Source organism: Podarcis melisellensis (genome assembly GCF_964234715.1).
Source record: "Podarcis melisellensis genome assembly, chromosome: Z".
NCBI lineage: Eukaryota > Metazoa > Chordata > Lepidosauria > Squamata > Lacertidae > Podarcis > Podarcis melisellensis.
The window spans coordinates 14,539,895-14,558,769 of NC_138547.1; the positions used below are offsets into that span (position 1 = coordinate 14,539,895).

General features: G+C 44.5%; 1 protein-coding gene across 1 annotated transcript; it reads right to left on the bottom strand.

Annotated features, from left to right (window-relative positions):
* Positions 1–1,026: 1,026 nt before the first annotated feature.
* Positions 1,027–18,276, bottom strand: GTF3C5 (general transcription factor IIIC subunit 5). Its single transcript, XM_081897179.1, has 11 exons — positions 18,063–18,276; positions 16,118–16,334; positions 14,712–14,910; positions 9,471–9,666; positions 8,445–8,549; positions 6,753–6,867; positions 6,457–6,537; positions 5,129–5,226; positions 4,547–4,629; positions 3,903–4,045; positions 1,027–2,567 (listed from the first exon to the last, which is right to left on the bottom strand). Exons 1-11 carry the CDS (start codon positions 18,240–18,242, stop codon positions 2,410–2,412), a joined length of 1,575 nt encoding a protein of 524 aa, XP_081753305.1. The 5' UTR covers positions 18,243–18,276; the 3' UTR covers positions 1,027–2,409.
* Positions 18,277–18,875: the final 599 nt, after the last annotated feature.

An 18,875-nucleotide genomic window follows, 5' to 3' on the forward strand; every position in this document is an offset into this window, starting at 1 on the left:
GGCACTATCGTCATGGAAGGTTCCATGGGGCTGCCAAATAGATGGTGTAAACTTCCAAGGTAAATGTGGGGTGACTGGGGGTAACCTTGAGACTTACCTTGGCACAGGCTGAGTTCTGTCCCCATCCATTCAACAGCTGGCACTTCTCTCACATCCAAAGCTTGCTGTGAGTTATAAGTGAGGAGGTGAGCACAGATGAAAAACTAGGATCAATCCCCACCTTTATGTTTCTCAGAAGGATTCAACTGGAAACTGAACTAACAGAGGGAATTCCAACCTCAGCATACCCCTTAAAGCAAACATTTAGAACATTCCAAATGTGATCCACACAAACCATTCTTAATGCATGGAAAGAGAAGGCAGGACTCCTAACTCCAGCACTGTCCCCTCTGGCAGCCTTCGCCTCCCACCCACAATTTCACAACACTTCTTGACAATTTTATGTGGCCAGATGGAGAACAGAAGGTCTATACCAGTTATGTGACTTTTGTAACAGAAATACACCACTATCAGACCAAGAAATACGGACTAAATAAGGACACTTACAAACCCCTTGGCTGCTACTTCTCCAAATCTGCACTTTTCTTGCTAACCCAGTAAGCAAACTGCCACCACTAAGGCAGCCACAAGGCCAATGGCCACCGCATTTGAAAGACTTGTAATAGCCACAGAAGGACAAGGCCCAGGTATAACATCCATAATCTATAGCATTCTACTCAGTGCATCGGTGGGTTCACTTGACCCTATTAAACATCAAAGGGAATGTGATTTCAGCTATGAATTTGACCCAGGTCAATGGAATAGACATTGGACAAAAAACCCCTTTAAGTCTATTTTGGCAAGCAATAGAAAATTACCCTAAAACTCATATATAGGTGGTACCTAACACCCAGGAAGCTGGCAATGATCCATCCTGGCACCTCACCCCTTTGCTAGAGGAGCTGCCCCACACTTGGTACATTGTCCACATGTGGTGGAAATGTAAAAAAAATCCAGCCCTTCTAGAATTCAATTAACAATTGGAAGTCAAATGAGAATTAGTTTTATTAAATATATTACATGATCACCTGAATTTACATAATACAGAATTAACAAGCCATTTATTACAAGCAGTGAGATGCAACATAACCAGACACTGGAAAGAGCTTTCTGGCACAATGATGGACCATTGGTACAAAACACATTTGGGAAGCAACCCTCCTTGAGAGAGTTACAAATAAACTATAGTTGACACATGGAGAGATCAAAAAAGATGGCTTTACCCCAATGTGGTTTAATTTCATAGCATACGCCAGTATTCCAGAAAATGAACAAATCCCCTGATCAGTATTTGGCTCAATTTGGTTGATCTAAATTTAAATTCAAACATAAATCATTATCTTCACTTCGAACCCCACTCGCATGTTCATCAGTATGCGAATGCTTTATACTCTTTCATTGGCAACATAAGAGGAAAAATTACTAATACTCAAACTTAATCTATGCACAGTCACAAGGGCTCCTGGTCAGGTATCTGGCCTTCAGGCCTTTGACCTCATAAACCGAAAAGGTAAGATGCCCACCTAAAGTCCACAAGGGAAGAAGAAGGGGAGTTTGGATTTGATATCCAGCTTTATTGCTATCCTAAGGAGTCTCTTTGGTGTCATCTTCAACCTGTTGTTCTCATATCCCTTCAGTTTGACTGAAGACAGTGTGTGCTGTGCGTCCATTCAAGGAGTGGTGTGAGTCCATTCAACCTGGCACATCTCCATGCCAAGGCAGAAGTGTGGCAAGTTCTTATCCAATATATATTGTTTATAGATGACACAGCCTTGACAGCAAACTCCAAGGAAACTCCACAGAAACTCATCAAACATTTTGCCCAAGACTGTATGGAGTTTGGCTTCATCATCAGCCTGACAAAAGACTAAAATCTTAGGTCAGGACATCACCAGCACTCCATGCACCAGCCCTGGTGACCACACGTTTGAGGTGGTAAAGCTGGACAGGTGTATTAGTAAGGTGGCTACGGCAATGGCTTGCCTCTCCTAAAGGATATGGGAGAATGAGATGCTAACCAATGCCAAGATGAAGGTCTACCAGGCTTGTGTGTTTACCAGTTAGCTAAGCTTTCATTAGAGGAATATTTAGCAAAACCTCTCGGGATAAGGCATCTCCAGCCCCATTACTTGCACATTTGCCATGTCTGCAGAGCTCAAGGATAAGCAGCCTTACTCATCACAATCTTCACCCTCAAATCAGTATCAAAAAGGCACACATAGGTGTCTGTAAAGAACAGAACCCAAAGATGAGTAGAAGAGACATGGATGGGTACTTGTCTCATTAGGCCTGGCTTTCTGTCTTGCCTGTAGGGACAAGAGAAGCAAAGGTCCTCGCCCGGAATAGGTCCACAGTGCCAGTTCTGGTGCATCACACATAGTCCAGAATCTCTGTCTCCATCTCATTCTCACTTCCATCAGATGGTTCTTTGAACTCCTCCTCTTCTTCCTCCTCCTCCTCTTCCTCTCCGGACTCGAACGCCAGCTGCTCTTTCCCCTCTTCTGTGTTCGAAGTGCTTGTGAACAGAGCTGCAGCAAAAGATAGGGAAAGGGATGAAGATAATGTCAGGGATGGATGAGTGGAGGGATGGCTGAGGAATTCCACTGGGGCAAAAGGGGCGGGGTAGCCAAAGGTCGGTCAGAATTACTCCCTCAGGGGTCCCACCTGAAGGAAACAGAGAGCCAGCAGTGGCAGGAAGAAAGTAATTTCCATTGTACTTCCAAAAGCAGTTATTTCTCCCTCCAACAAATATGTGTATCTAGGGTTGTTAGTTGATTTAGTAACTCTTAATTGATTATGTATTGTTATTATTCAAATTTATATCCTGCTTCTCCTCCAAGGAGCTCAAGGTGTCTATTATTCTAAGACAACCAATGTGTGACAGGGATTAAGCTGAGAGAACTAAAGGCTGATCTAGTCCAGGACTCTCTTTCTCACAATGGCCAACCAAGTGCCTCTTTTAGGAAGCCCGCAAGCAGCATCTAGGCACAACGGCACTCTCTGCACCTGTGATTCCCAGCAACTGGCACTCAGAGGCATCATGCTGACAGTGGAGACATGAGCTTTGGTAACCAGCCCAAGGTCACCTAGCAATGAATTTCAGTCAATCAAATGGACTGATTTTTATAAGCCTAAGCTACATTAATAAAATGAACTTGGGTGGAGGACTATATGTTTTCAATATATTGAAAAGACATCCCTAATCATACCATGGACTCCAAGAAGATCAAACCTATCCATTCTTAAGGAAATCAGCCCTGAGTGCTCACTGGAAGGACAGATCCTGAAGCTGAGGCTCCAATACTTTGGCCACCTCATGAGAAGAGAAGGCTCCCTGGAAAAGACCCTGATGTTGGGAAAGATGGAGGGCACAAGGAGAAGGGGACGACAGAGGACGAGATGGTTGGACAGTGTTCTCGAAGCTACCAGCAGGAGTTTGACAGTGGAAGACAGGAGTGCCTGGTGTGCTCTGGTCCATGGGGTCACAAAGAGTCGGACATGACTAAATGACTAAACAACAACAACAACTGTTTTTTTCCCCATCTGTACCCCAACCATTTCTCCAAGGAGCTTAAAGTCGTTTACATCGTCACTATTGGGAAGACAGTGGGAGGCAGTGGGAGATAGGAGTGCCTGGCGTGCTCTGGTCCATGGGGTCACGAAAAGTCAGACACGACTAAATGACTAAACAACAACAACAAATCATACTTTTAAAAAATAAAAAATCCAATACAACTAATTCAAGCTGCAAGCAGTAGGAACTATCTTAGAAGAGCCACACAAGCTGTCCCAGGTCAGGTTAACATTTGTAAAACCTGGTTTCATTGCCAGGTTCCAACCTCCCTTGATTAACAGTATATTACCAGGCCTTTTGGAGCGGATGATCTGCTTTATCATCAGAGACATGGTATCCCGCAAGTCATCACTGGTCTTGGGAAGACACCAGCCGTCCCTCTCTGTACACACCATCTCCATGCCATCATTCCGGCGAATGATCTTCTGCAAGCTGAACAGAGACTAGTCTCAGATTCTCTCTTCCCTCAAAGGACTGAACAAATTAGGTCTGATTCCCTTGTGAAGGTCGACCCTGGTCTCAAAAAATAAACTGAGGACAAAAAGACCCAGAGTCTGGATGTGTCAAATCATCAGTGGAAGAACCAACAAACCCATTAAATGTAGATTTTTAAAACCCAGCTCCCTGGTAACTGTGGGTTCCTATTTCAAAGGAATGCTGGGAAATGCCTAAGAAGGGGAAACAGAGGTACTCTCTCCTGAAGGTTCAATGTTTAAGGAGCGCAAGCCTTCTCCTCCCCCTACAGTCAGCTGAATTTTCTATTTCTGCAAGGGTACCCATGGAAAAATTCAGATCAGGTTTTGCTTGCAGGGCCACCACAGCGGGGAGCATACCTTTGAGGTTCAGACAGACATACAAAAGACATGCATGAACACAGACATAAATTGCCCCCCCCAAGTTACTTTAGAGCCCCTTTTGATCAAGCACAAGTACCATTCCACATTCAGGTCACAAAGCTGATAGAACATCTGTCGATAAGGAGGCAGGGAACCTTCTCGGAAGATGTAAATCGAATCCTGAGAGAGGAAGAAGCAGAGGGATGGAAGACACCAAAAGACAATGGAACTGAAAGTAAAAATGTTTCCACAACGGGATCCTCTGTTGCTGACTTGACTGTTGGAGAAAACCCTTAGCTCATCCAAAGTCAGATTGTCACCCCAACTTCCTCCTCTTCTCCAATACAGAACCCACAAAGAGTCCTCATGGTTGTTATATTCAATCTCTTCCTCCCCAAACCGCCACATCTCCATTTCCCAGAGCAGCCCTCTGGACTTCAACAGGGCAACTGGGTCTCTCTTGCATCAACCCCAAGGATTCCCACCTCCACAGTGACAGGAGGATGAATTTATACTATTGGGCATTTTGCCTTTAAGCTGCTACCCATTTCTTTCACGTGACCAAATCTGTATTTCCCCAGAGGAGACAATGTGTCTGGAGACAGATCTTCCTAGTATGCCACAAGAGGAGAAAAGGGTGAAGTCAGGAGGAAAAACAAGGAGGAAGCCAAATACCTACTTTAAGTTTATACTTGCTGAAAGCAGATTTTCGTGGACTGGACATCCCAGAGGTGCTCAGTCCTTGCTTAAGGTCCTGGATGCCAACTACATGGCTCGCTGCAAAGGGCAGAAAGAGAGTCCCCAAATCACATGTTGCACAGCAACTTAAGAGCCTGGCTGCTGGATCAGGCCAAAGGCCCATCTAGTCCAGCATCCTGTTCTCACAGTGGCTGACCAAAAGCCTCTTCTAGGAAGCCCCAAAGCAGGACATGATTGCAACAGCAACTTTCTCTACCTGTGATTCCTAGCAATTGGCATTCAGAGGCATATTGCCTCTGACAGTGGAGAAAGAACATAGCCATAATGCCTAGCAGCCATTGATTAGCTTTATCCCTCCATGAACTTGTCAAATTTTCTTTTAAAGTCATCCAAGTTGTTGGCCACCACTACATCTTGCTGGAGAGAATTACATACTCAAACTATGTACTGTGTGAAAAATTACTTTCTTTTGTCTGCCCAGAACCTGTCAACATTCAGCTTCATGGGATGGTACCCAAGTTTTAGTATTATGAAAGGGGGAAATTTAACTTCTCTCTATCCACTTTTTCTTGACTGACACCAAGGATGGAAGAACAAACTACAACATGACAACCTGTTGATCTTGTTTTATAATAATAAATAATAAATGCTCTGCAGCACCTAGTAACTACTGGTTCTGTGTGCAACTGGCAAAGGAATATATGAAGCTGCCTTCTATCAAGACAGACCACAGATCCATCTGCCTCAGTACTGTCTGCAGACTGGCAGCAGCTCCCCAGGATTTCAGACGGGGCAGTTTTCCAGGCCAACCTGGGCAGAGTGGGGATTGATAGTGGGGTCTCCTGCATGCAGAGCATGTGGTCTACCACACAGCACAGATGTCAGCATTTGAGAGGCAAGTATCTCACAAAGGCTGATGAACTGGCCCACCCACCAGAGGCCACTTTTGACAGGCAGATGAACCCACCTACCTGTCAATCACCTGGTGTCATATGATGTCAGGAGATTCAATTTCAAAGGAAGAACTGAGAGTGAAATTCATTCCTTCCTTTGCAACCCCCGCTTTAATTTCAAGCTGCATCTGAAAAGATCCCTGCTGAAAGCAGGACTTGCAATCAGTGCTGACAGCAAGCCCTGTTTTCAGCAGGCGTCTGCTCAGGAGCCACAAAAGGGAGGTTCATCTTATTCAAAAATTGTACCAGGATCACCATAAGACACCCCTGCAAATTGATGGAAGAAATCACAATTGTTTAATTCACTAAACAAGATAAAGAAATATCTACCCACCCTCTTGCCTGTACCACATACCTGGTTTTTTCACGGTGATGGGCAGGCTGTAGTTGTAGGTGCTGCGTTTAGCTTTCACCGGCATGTCATTAGGGGCATACCCTAGGGGGAAATAAAACACGTCTGTGGAGGCAGAAGAGATGATGGAGAAGAGCACCTCTCAAAGAGAAACAAATTATACCAGGAATTTAAAATAGATATATATCTATTTGGCAGCTTGGTCCTTTTGTAGCCTAGACCTTTCCTCCACCCCCCACCCAAAAGGCACTGATAGTAAAGAGTACAACAGTACTTGGATGGCCTGCTTCCATTTTTACCGTATTTCATTCCACAGCGAATTCTGAAATCCAGGACCTGGTAGAACTTTGCTTCTGGGTGTTCCCTGGGATCATAACCAAAGCGGACCCACAGGCTCCTCCAGGGTCCAGTTAGCTACAGGGGCACAAAGAATTACAAGAATGTGAGGCTCTGGTTTGGATGCTTTTTTAAAAAAATCCTTACATCCGAACATAGGATTGAAATAACCTTTTTATTAAAAAGCACTCTCAGATTAAAAAACATTGCAACACCACAATCATTTTAACAACAGCTGCAAAAAAATGTACCACGATTTTGCTGCTGTCAAGACCTTAAAAAGTGTTGGTGGCAGCAAAGCTTTAGATTTACAGGTTTAGGAAAATGGGAAGGAAAGGAAACTGTGCACAGAAAGGCCATTTATGGCTGGCCACTGTCATTGCCACCATCTAGATTTTACTTCTAGAGTGTGGAGGAAAATGTCTCATTTCAAAACTTTATTTCAAAGTTATTTCAAAACTTCCCAGAACACCAACTCTCGCCCCACAGCAGAGGGGGTCTGTGGGGAATTTTATGAGTGCTGAATAAAGAAACGACTGTCCTGGGCTTCTTTGGGAGGGTGGGCGGGATAGAAACTGAATAAATAAATAATACAATTTTTTAAAAAAACCTTTGATTCCTATTTCTTTTAAACTGCATGCTGTTTGTATTACACTGTTTGTGCTCTGTTTACTTGTTATCTGCTCTGAGACCATTAAGTAAAGAGCAGGATATAAATGCTTTGAATGATTGAATGAGAGCTTTCTTGACAATCACAAAATAGGGGAGAAATGACAATACCCCAATAAAAAAATTGCAGCTTTCAGGAATGGAGCACTGCCAAGATGGAGACAATTTAACATGTGCTTTGGAAACTTGGATGAATGAACCGCATCACAGGTGGGGAACCTGAAGCTCAAGCCCCGAATGCAGACCTTCAGTCCTCTCTACCCAGCCCACAGGAAACTTCCCAGGTCATGCCTCCCCTCATGCCACACATCCCTCAAGTGCTATTGCTAGGTTGGATTGTCTCCTTGAACTGTGGCAATGGTTCTCATATATCTGAAAGGAGAAAGGTATGCCTGTATGTGTAGAAACCAGGGGCTTTTGCATGGTTGGAATGCAGCCTATTGCACAAGGGCAAGAGTAACACCCACTGAACATGAGAACATAAGAGGTGCCCTGCTGGATCAGGCAAATGGCCCATCTAGTCCAACATTCTGTTCTCACAATGGTCGACGAGATGCCTGTCTGAAAACCACAAGCAGGACCAGAGCACAAGCGTATTCTCCTGTCCTACAGTTCCCAGCAACTTCCACTGACTTTTGTCACTGGCCACACCTCTTTGCCTCATGCCCTGCCCTGCCCAGCACTGGAACGTGGCTCCTAAAGAGCTGTCTGTGAGCTAAAGCGACCCCTGGGCTGAAAAAGGTTCCCTGCCTCTCATATAAGTTGTCTAAGAAGGCCAACAATTTTTTTTACATTCTGGAATATATTACTGAGTGCCACCCCCCACCCAAAAAATTTCTTCCCAGCTGCATGCTTTCTGGCAACTACATTTGATCACTCCTGCATTTACTAAATAGTGAACATTTCAATCCATTGTCACTATATGAGCTGTTGGGAACTCTTTTTAAGAAAGCAACACACACACACACGAAACATAATGCACTCACCATGTAGTAAGCTAAGTAAGGCAGAAGGAACTTGAGCTTGTCAGGGTGGATGCTTATATTGGCTTTCACAGCATTACGAGACCAGACTGGGCGGACCTCAAACAGCTACAGAACAGAAACACATACAAGAAAGGGTCTAACTATAACCCAAGGCTGGAAGGATGTGAAGTATAAAAAGACTCTGTTCGTTGTTTCCTTGGAAAAGTTAATTCATGAACTTAAAGCTGCCAAAATTCCTGGCTGCACCAGATGGGGTGTGTGTGAGTGTGAGTGTGAGTGTTCCACTTGGATAATAACAGTGAATTAAATAATAATAACAACAAAATCATTAATAACAAATTAGGTTCCACAGGTATTCTATACAAAAATAGAATGTTTTCCACATACAGTAAAGTAAATCATTACTAACATTTTCAGCTTTGCCTTGTCTCACCATAAAGACATCATGTGTGTGAAAATCGTGAATACACTTTCTACAAAGCAATCTGAGCCTGCATAGCTTTCAGCAAGACTCAGTCCTTATTAACACAGGTCAAGAAAGGACCGCAAACACTTTCAAATTCGTCTGCTTTGGCAATTCTTTTGCACTCGATGCCAATATGCCAAGCATTCAGGAAGAGCCATGTCCAAATGTGGGGGCCTTTCTTGACTCATACAATGGATTGCCTCGTTCCAGCCAAGTATGACTTTATTTGAAAGAATTGCTGGACTGATCTGGCCCTTTGTCTCCTCCTTGGGGCCCTTCAAACTTTTTCTTTTCATGCTGTAATCTCGTTTTTGATGATTTGGTGTTGTTAGGGTTTCGTATGGCTTTTCTACAGAATATACTCTTTTGTCCTGATGCCCTTTTTATAAATGTTCTGTACATGCTATACAAATAAAATTATTCAAAATGGGGGTAAAAGATTTGCCTCTCAACCAAGTAAGGTACTCTCAACAAGGAGTTCCAGGCAACCCTGGCTCCGATGTCCCTAGTTTCCAAACATGTATTTTAGTGTGTGAACAGACCCCAAAAGGTGTGTCTACCTTCCTCAGTTCCTCTTCTGCTTTGTGATCCACTGCATTGCTGCAAACTCTCCTCCAGGTCTGCTCTGCAGCGTCCAAAGGCTTCATGGGGATCTCCTCATCCTCAAAGTTGATAAAGATGGCGTTGTGGGGCCGACGGGCCCGGCTGAGACCTATCAGGTTTTCGCTGGACAACGTGGGGTTCTGATATCCTTCCCTGCAGGGGAGGGAAACAGAAATTACAAAAATGAATACCATTCAACTCAGTTGTGTGAAATTTGGATAATGCTTGCTTTTTTGTTTATGACAACTCAAATTGAAAATTTAAAAAATCTGAAAAAAAGATAATTTTCTTTCTATTTTTCTTTTCTGATGCCCCCTTTTAAACTGCTATCTGAACAGAGAATTTCTAAAGAGGCAACCATGAATCTGTTCATTAAAAAGACATGAATTTTGCTAAGTGGTGGGTTGATTGCCTGCATTTATATTTATTTGTTTTATTATTATATTTATATTCCACCTTCTCTCCAAGGAGCTTAAGGTGGTGTACACACTTCTACCACCTCTCCATTTTATCCTCACAAGAACCCTGCGAGGTAAGTTAGACTGAGAGTGAGTGACTGACCCAAGGTCACACAGTGAGTTTTATGGCTGAGCAGGTACTTGCACCCTGGCCTCCAAAACCCTAGTCCAGCACTCTAAGCTCTATATCACACTGGCGTCTTCAATTGTGGAACTCATGATGCTGAGCATGGAGCTGCCATGTGTTGATGAGACTCAGAACTCAGCCCTTCCCAGATCTGGAACCTCCTCAGAGGAAGAGCAGGGGTCAAAGACACACAGACCCCACTTCAAAGGATCTCCATATGATCAGTAGTACTGAAGAGCCAATAAATCTTTGTCTCTATGCCCCAGGAGGCTCCCATACTAGTTGCCTGGATTCTCACACAGCTCTCAGAACCCACAGCCCACCTTGACCACTTGGCCACAGGAACAGAGGAAGTGAGGCAGGCAGGAACTTAAGCACTAGCTAGTTCCATGAGTGGTCACTCGAAAGTAGGGGGAAGTGCATGTAAGCACATGCCTGGATCAGAGCCTGCCTGACAGCCAGGAATGTGCTGAGCCTTCAGCTCCATAAAAGCTTGGTCTGAGCTGCTTCACTTCTAAAAAACTCAAAACTCCCTTGAACTGAGAAAATGGACACAGACCTTGTTAATATCAAGAAGACTGTTGTGTCCATTTAGACAAAGCTCTGAGGCCATAAAAAAATCTTACACAACAATAAATCCATTGGGTCATTAAAATATCCTTAATTAAGATGTACAATCATACAAACAATAAAAAGCTTAACAGCTAAAACAGTAACAAAAACCAGTTTGAGAAATAAAATCACCTGTTCAGCAGAACACTTGCCTTCAGGACATGGTAGAATGCTAACATGGATGGGGGCCTCTTGAATTTCAACTTCTTTAGTAAGGCAGCAGGCCAGTTTAATAAGACTCCATTTAATGTTGGATTTTGTCATTAAAGAACTGGAGAGAATCTGTTGGTCTTTTATACTGTGATTTGTTCAGGTTGCCTAGAGAGTTTGACTCTTCATTTATTAATAACTCTACCCAGAAGACCCACTAAAACTTGATATTTTTCTTCCCTTGTATTACTGAAAAGTTAGAGCTATATTTCTTCAACACAAATTGTGAAGAGACTCTTCCACACTGCCCAATGTAACCTGGGCCGAAAGGTGCAGAGCCATGCCAAAAAGCACCAGAAATGAAGATTGAATAAGAGGAAACGAGAGATTTGAAATTTGGCCCCCAACTTCCTATAAACCCTTAAACAAATCTACTCCAAGTCTTCAGCATTGTTCCCAGCCCTATCCCTGTTAATCCCCCTAGCCTACCACCCACAGTTCCACCATGCATCACAAAGCTTTCAAGTAAAGGTATGGCAAGCCTAAAAGGCTATACCGCCTAAAAGACTTGGCAACCCCACACCGTCACAAGAAATACAGAACAAACTAATGGACAACCAAATATCCTGACTGACCTATCATCAACTACATGCATTCTTAAACAACCCAGAAATCAAGTCAGCAACCACTAGGGGATTGTCAACAGAGGGACACAGCAAAGGGATGGTATCAGCAACATATAAAATACTACTCCAAGACACTACAGGTCCCTCACCAAAATCAAAGACCAATGGGAACATGACATACAGTATGAAATAAACTCAACCCAATGGTTGAGGCTGTGGACCAATCCCCTCTTTAGAAGGGAACTCACTTTGAAAGTTATTTACAGATGTCCATTAATTTCAGTGGATCTACTTTTATCACCCACTGTGTTCGTGGGGCTTACTCCCAGGAAGTGTACATAGGATTGCAGCCTTCTTCTGCCTGCCCTAAATTTTATTGGTTTATTACCATACTGTAATTCATTCATTCAGCTAGTTAAGGCAAATAAGTACATTTCTGGATCAGATCACGAGCCACCTAGTCCTGCCTATTTATATCCCTTCCCATAATACAGCACTTGAAATGGGTTCAAAACAGATACTGGAGGAGCAATCCTCACAGTTCCCTAGGAAGGAGGACTGATTGTTAAACCAGAAACTATTTAAATGTATAGTGGATATGAGGCTAAATAGATTCTCCTTTTTTTGTCAGTCTGTGGGGAGTCTGGAGGGACCTAATAATGGGAATCTTGTTATCGTGAATTAACCTTATTTAAAGAGGGGAAAATTGAGCTTTGCAATCTTGAATTTATCTGCAATCTTCTATATGCAGTCATAGTTCATCTGAGAGCAGGCTGGGTGGGAAGACTACTGCTCCTATTTTTCAAGGCTGTTTGGAAATTACCTGACAGATAGCTGAAACTGGCAAGTTATATAACAGCCAGGGAAGGATGACAGCCAGATAATAACTGGCTTGTACAGCTAAAGGCACTTTTTATTTAACACTGGAATGGGAAATGTAATGACAGTGTCCAACCATATGTTCTCCTTATTGTGAAAGGGGAAACCAAGGTAACATTTTAATGTATGTTGTAGGTATTATTTATTGCAATAAAAATCACAAAAAGCAATCATCGCTTTAACTGTTTTTATACAAAATTGTTTTTAACTGATTTTATATTAGAAATTGTTTTGATTATTGGTGCTTTTATTGTTAAATTGCTTTCAGATACTTTATAGCAAAGTGAGCTATGAAGAATAACAGTGAGAAAAATCAAAGGTGTTGGCATGAGAACTGTTCCAAATGTTACCTCTAATGAATTGGAAAGCACAGCCACCTCTTGTCAAATGTCAACAATGTGGCTGTCCCAACCCTGGGATCTGAGCTGCACTGATGAATATCTAAGGAACACATGGACATCAAAGAGAAGTATGCATTTCACTCTCCAATACCTTGTTTCAACTCCTTTGTGCATGCAAACCCAAGTGAAATGAGAGCTGGGTTCATACCTCAATGCCACATATCCAAAAGCCTCTGCATGTCTGTAGCAACTATCAGTTCTGACAGCTGCAACAAGCACATGTTGATTTAACCTAGAAGCAGAGAGGAACACAGAAGTCACTCTGACTTTGTTGTTCCTCCCTGCTGCCAGAAGAAGTCAGGTGCTGCATTGGGCAGGTAACCAAGCCAGGAGAGGTACCAAGAAGGGTTGATAGGGGCTCTCTACAGGTGCCTGTTGCAGCTGTCAGAACCAATAGCCTCTACAGTCAACTGGAGACTTCTGGGTGTATCGAAGGTTGCTCCCAGGCACAACAGGTGTGGGGCACTCTTTTGGTCTATGTGAGTAGCACTCTAGGGACTACATGCTAGGCAGTGGTGGGCAGGACCAAATCTAAAAGAGGGCAGGGCCTGCTGGTTGCAGCATGCTTGGCAGCTGAACAAGAGTGGAAGAATGTAACCAATATCACTCTGGACAGATAGTTTTAAGAAGTTCTTAATATTGCTTCCTCTGAAAAACTAAAACACCATCTAAGAGTCTGGAAAGATGAAGTGGAGCCTGAAGACTTTGCAGCCTTCTGGTGAATCTTTATAATAAACAGGAACAAGCAGCCTTTTGCAGAACTTGGGCCAGCTGAATATGACTTTTATGTGGAGATATCCACTATTATTCTATATCTTCTTTAATTTGTACAGGGAATGGAAACAATGGAAACAGTGTGTGTATCCCTTTGTCAATCCACAGACCTTCCTTTTTTATACTCTGGACCTACACTGCATAAGACACTATTTATTTTTATTTGGTTCCAATATGGTTATATTTGAATCCCTGCGGCGGGGTGAGCTCCCGTCTTTCGGTCCCAGCTCCTGCCCACCTAGCAGTTCGAAAGCACCCTTAAGTGCAAGTAGATAAATAGGTACCGCTTTATAGCGGGAAGGTAAACGGCATTTCCGTGTGCTGCGCTGGTGCTGACTCGCCAGAGCAGCTTCGTCACGCTGGCCACGTGACCCGGAAGTGTCTCCGGACAGCGCTGGCCCCTGGCCTCTTAAGTGAGATGGGCGCACAACCCTAGAGTCGGACACGACTGGCCCAAACGGGCAGGGGTACCTTTACCTTTACCCTTATGGTTATATTGTACCATTGAACATGAAAAAAGCTGTTTGTTGCCCCCCCCCAAAAAAGAATAGGAGTTCCCTTAAGAGGGGAATACCACTTCTTAGATCAAGGGTTGCCCTCCAGATGTAGTTGCACACAGTTGAGGCAGGGTTGTGGAGAGGACAGAGCTCAATAAGCTAGTTGGCTGGATATGGGTGCCAAGAAGGCTATGTTTGGCCTGAGGACCAGAGGTTTTTCCCCCTACCATCCAAGTCCAACCCTAAACTGCAACTATATTCAGCCAACATAGTAGCTGGTACATATATTAATCCTGCCACAGCAGAGACCATTGCTCAGCAGGTGGATTTGCCATCACCTACAAAAGAAGGTTGGTGGTTCGAATCCCTGCGAGGGGGTGAGCTCCCGTTGTTCGGTTCCAGCTCCTGCCCACCTAGCAGTTTGAAAGCACATCAAAGTGCAAGTAGTTAAATAGGTACCGCTCCGGCGGGAAGGTAAACAGCGTTTCCGTGTGCTGCTCTGGTTTGCAAGAAGCAGCTCAGTCATGCTGGCCACATGACCCGGAAAAACTGTCTGCGGACAAACGCCGGCTCCCTCGGCCAGTAAAACGAGACAAGCGCTGCAACCCCAGAGTCGTCCGCGACTGGACTTAACGGTCAGGGGTCCCTTTACCCTTACAAAAGAAGACACTGACCTATGTTGCGTTTCTGGTCGATAGTAATAGTCCACAGGAGTGTCCAAGCGTGAGAAAATGGGTGGAGGGATATAAAGCGGAAGGTCACTCAGGAAGAACTCCTCTTTCTCTGGCTTGAGCATCAGGACTTTGTCATACATGGAGGTCTGCTTGCCATCTGGTCCAGAGTGCACTGCCAAATACTGGAAATCAGACATCCCTGGAGAGAAGGAGGCAAAAGTGTGCAGATCACCACAACAGATTGTTCCCTCACTGCACTACTTAGTGAAACTTGCACAAAAGAAGCAGGCATCTCATTCAGTACCAAATCAACATTTATTAATTTCTTTAAAATGCTTGAATACAAACATTCTTCGAAACATACTGCCTTATACTGAGTCTGACCACTGGTCCATCTACCTCAGTATTGTCTACATTCAAACTTTCTGGTTTTTCAGAAGGACTCTCTTTCAGTCCTACCTGGAGATACTGGGGATTCTGCTTTGTAGCAACCCAAGAAGCTCTCAGAGTGGCAACTTATGACGATTTGCACAATGCAATCACATTCAAAATGTTTTGCACATGCAATCAGAAATAACATGGTGCCTGGTGTAGTGAAAATTATAGCATATGCTTTGATAGAGAGCCTACATGTGAAGAGATGTAAAAACTGTGAAATAGTGTGTGGAAGTATATTGTTGTATTAAGAATGTGTCAAGAATGTGCAGGGGAAAAACTCAGCACTGAGCCAGCTTGATAGAGAGTGGACATCCTGTTCTTATCACTGAATCAGGGACTCAGATGATAATGCAGGCATGCTTTTCCTCTGAGAGTATAGCCTAATTTCTACACCTGTGTATAGCTAAGTAGGGATAATACCTCTATATAAGTAATAATAATAATAATATAATAATAATTTATTTATTATTTATACCCCACCCATCTGGCTGGGCTTCCCCAGCCACTCTGGGCGGCTTCCAAAAAAAATAAATTAAAATACTGTAATACATCAAACATTAAAAGCTTCCCTAAACAAGGCTGCCTTCAGATGTCTTCAGATAAGCCTGTGTAATTTATAAGACTGTGGATTCTACTTTTGTGAGATCCCAAGAGGCTGTTGTTCTGATCACAATGGTGTATTTACTGAAGAAATCTCTGGTTTATTCAGGCAGCCCCCCCACCGTATTCATGGGGTCTCCTTGGTGCCACCAGACAGCACAACCAGTGAGAATCCCTGAGGCAAGGAAGTAGGGCTGAACTGAAATTTACAGAGTCTTATGATGGAGGCAAATCTTTCCTTACTGAAAAGGGGGTGAGGTCCTCCAAATGTTGTTGAGGTACAACATTCATCATCCCTGGTCCTCTCGCCATGGATCTGGAGGACCACAGGGGTTCTTCATCCCTGCCTTAGAGAAAGGAATCATTACCTTGAAACTTATAAACTGTGGTAACAATGCCAAGAACTTCTACTTCAAAACTGACATCTTCCTCAAAATCTCCTGCTTCTGTCCGTTTCCTCCTCGTTTTCTTTTTAACTTTCAGCAACATGGAAGATGTCGGGAAGCGGTTGGCACACACAGGGTGGCAGTAGGGGTCCTTGGGGCGGAAGTAGAGCTCGAGTCTTCGGCTGGGGTCAGTGTAGATCTGTAAAGTATGCACACAACCAATAACGTAAATAAAGGCTAGGTCATTCTGCCAGCACACGAGTGAGGGGAAAATAGGTTTTGCTTCCTCCCAACCCAGCATGGTAGTGCAGCAGGCTGGGGGCTCTCAGACAGGAGAGAGTGGGCTGGGCTGAAGTGAAGCTGTGGACCAAATGCACAACAAGCTGACCCCCAGGGGCCAGGAATTTCTCACCCTGAGTTGGATATAATCCAACCCCTACAATGTAGGGTTGTCATATTTCAAACAGTGAAAATCCAGAAAAGTAATTGAGTTTTACAGTGGTACCCCTGGTTACATCCGCTTCATGTTACATTCTTTCAGGTTACGTCCCGCGGCGACCTGGAAATACTGGAAAGGGTTACTTCCAGGTTTCGTCACTCGGGCATGCGCAGACACGCAAAATGATGTCACGCACATGCGCAGAAGCGGCGAATTGCAACCTGCGTGTGCACAAACACGCCACTGCGGGTTGCGCTCTTTTCATGTTGCAAACAGGCCTCCAGAACGGATCCCGTTCGCAACCAGAGGTACCACTGTACAGTCATACCTCGGGTTAAATGTGCTTCAAGTTGAGCACTTTTAGGTTACACTCCGGAAGTACACTCCGTGGCAACCCGGAAGTGCATTACTTCTGGGTTTTGCCGCTCACACATGCGCACACTCAAAATGACGTTACATGCATGCGTGGAAGCGGCGAATCATTACCCGCGCAGACGCGGGTTGCATTCGCTTCAGGATGCGAACGGGGCTCTGGAACGGATCCCGTTCGCATCCAGAGGTACCACTGTATTTGGAAAAGTTGTTGAGATGTGATTACATTTTTTTTGCCAAAGTTGCTGGGCTGTATGGTATGGGTTGACATATGTCTGGAGTTTCCCAGTCGGACACTGCTGCCGACTGCTATATTCTGTATATGGCCGGGAAAATCCAGATGTACGGCAATCCTGTATGGCTCGCCCCCCCTTTCCAAAATCACCCCCACCACGCAGAACAGCAATTCAGATCACCCTTTCCTTTTCAAAATGAGAGATAAAGAAGGTGTGAAGGGGATGTTAAGTATGAGGCTCCCTCTTGCCCCAGGTAGCCAGAAGCCACTTCCGGGCTGAATGAGCTTCTGTAGGGGAAATATCTCAACAAAGGAGGGGCATTTCTGGAAAATATTCATTTATGATTAGCCATACACAAGCAAGACCCCCAACCTGCCACTTCTTTAAACTGCCATTAAGTCCTTGGAAGACAAGGGTTCAAATCCTGCCCTAGGGGGCAACCTCCCTCACTGGGTTGTTGTGAGGAAATAACAGGAAGAGGGAGAATCATGTATGCCACCTTGAACTCCTTGGGGGAAGGTGGGATATAGATGTGGCGATGAAAAACTGATGATGATGATGAGCTAAATGGAAATGGTGTGCGTGCTAACAGTAAAAGTACTCCTCAACTCCCATGGGGTCCAACTTTTCAGCACTGCCTCTGGAGGCTCTGAGCAAGAGAGAGAGAGAGAAACTCTCTGTCACGAAAACTCCCTGGGAGAGAAGAGTTCCACAGGGAACGTGCAAAGTGTCCGATGTAACCAGGCACGGGTGCCAGGGCATCCGAATGCAGGCTGGCTTGAGACCCCACCCCGCGCCCCACGGCAACTTTGCCTCTCAGACACCTGAGCGGGGAGAAGGAAGAGCCATTCTTCAGAGGACGCCCACTCCCCATTCTTACCCTAGAGACCCCTTCCTCTCCGCCCAGCGTCAGCAGCGTCTTGTCCACGTCCTGCACAACGCCTGGGTACTCCACGCACACCAGCCTCTTGTCGCGGTTCAGCTGTGAAGTCGCCGCGTCCGCCCCGACGGCCGCAGAGGAGCAGCCTGCGCCTCCCTCGGCGCTGTCTCCCCCGACCATTTTCCCCGCCAGGAACCACCACAGTCGCTCTCTCAAAAGCGTCCTTCCCCTCCGCGTCGCGTAGCAACACGGTGGCGATCGCGAAGGTTCCAGGGAAGAAAGGTTCCGCCTATACATATACAGTAGATTCTATTTTTCCTTTTTCTTTTTGGTAGGGGGTTCTTTTTTGGGGGGGAGGGGGGACGGTAGCCTGCACGATGCCCGAGTCTCTTCTAATTCCTGGGGTCGTGGATCCAGCAAGGGATCTAAAGGTATTTCTTTTGCTGCCAGGGTGCAGAAAGCCACTTTGGCAAGAAGCAAAGAATGTTTGTTTTCTCTCTTTTTTTCTTTTCTGAGGATAGGAGAAGGAAAGGTGGACATCCATTTTTAAAATTAGTTTTGATTAAAGACCTTTTCTGTGGGGCTTCAGACGTGGTTTATATATACAGTTATGAACATTTATTTTTATATATGATCTTAAAATTCTTATAACACGGGTACAAGTTGACACCCTAACATCCAACTTTGTATGATCCCCTCCAAACCAATGCCCAAGTTTTGTGCTAGTTTTTTTTTGCCATAAACTAAGTGCTGTTTTCTGTGCTGTTCCCCCCCAACCTGCCAGGATCCATTTAAGGGCAGATACAGTAAATA

Bases quoted from the DNA above. Each gene is read 5' to 3' on its own strand.
- GTF3C5 (XM_081897179.1), bottom strand. From the start codon at position 18,242: ATGGTCGGGGGAGACAGCGCCGAGGGAGGCGCAGGCTGCTCCTCTGCG. The intron at 5,227-6,456 runs GTATGTGGTACA...TGCCCTTTGCAG, and splicing joins CATCACCGTGAAAAAACCAG to CGAGCCATGTAGTTGGCATC. The intron at 2,568-3,902 runs GTAATATACTGT...CTTTTGCTGCAG, and splicing joins CATCCGCTCCAAAAGGCCTG to CTCTGTTCACAAGCACTTCG.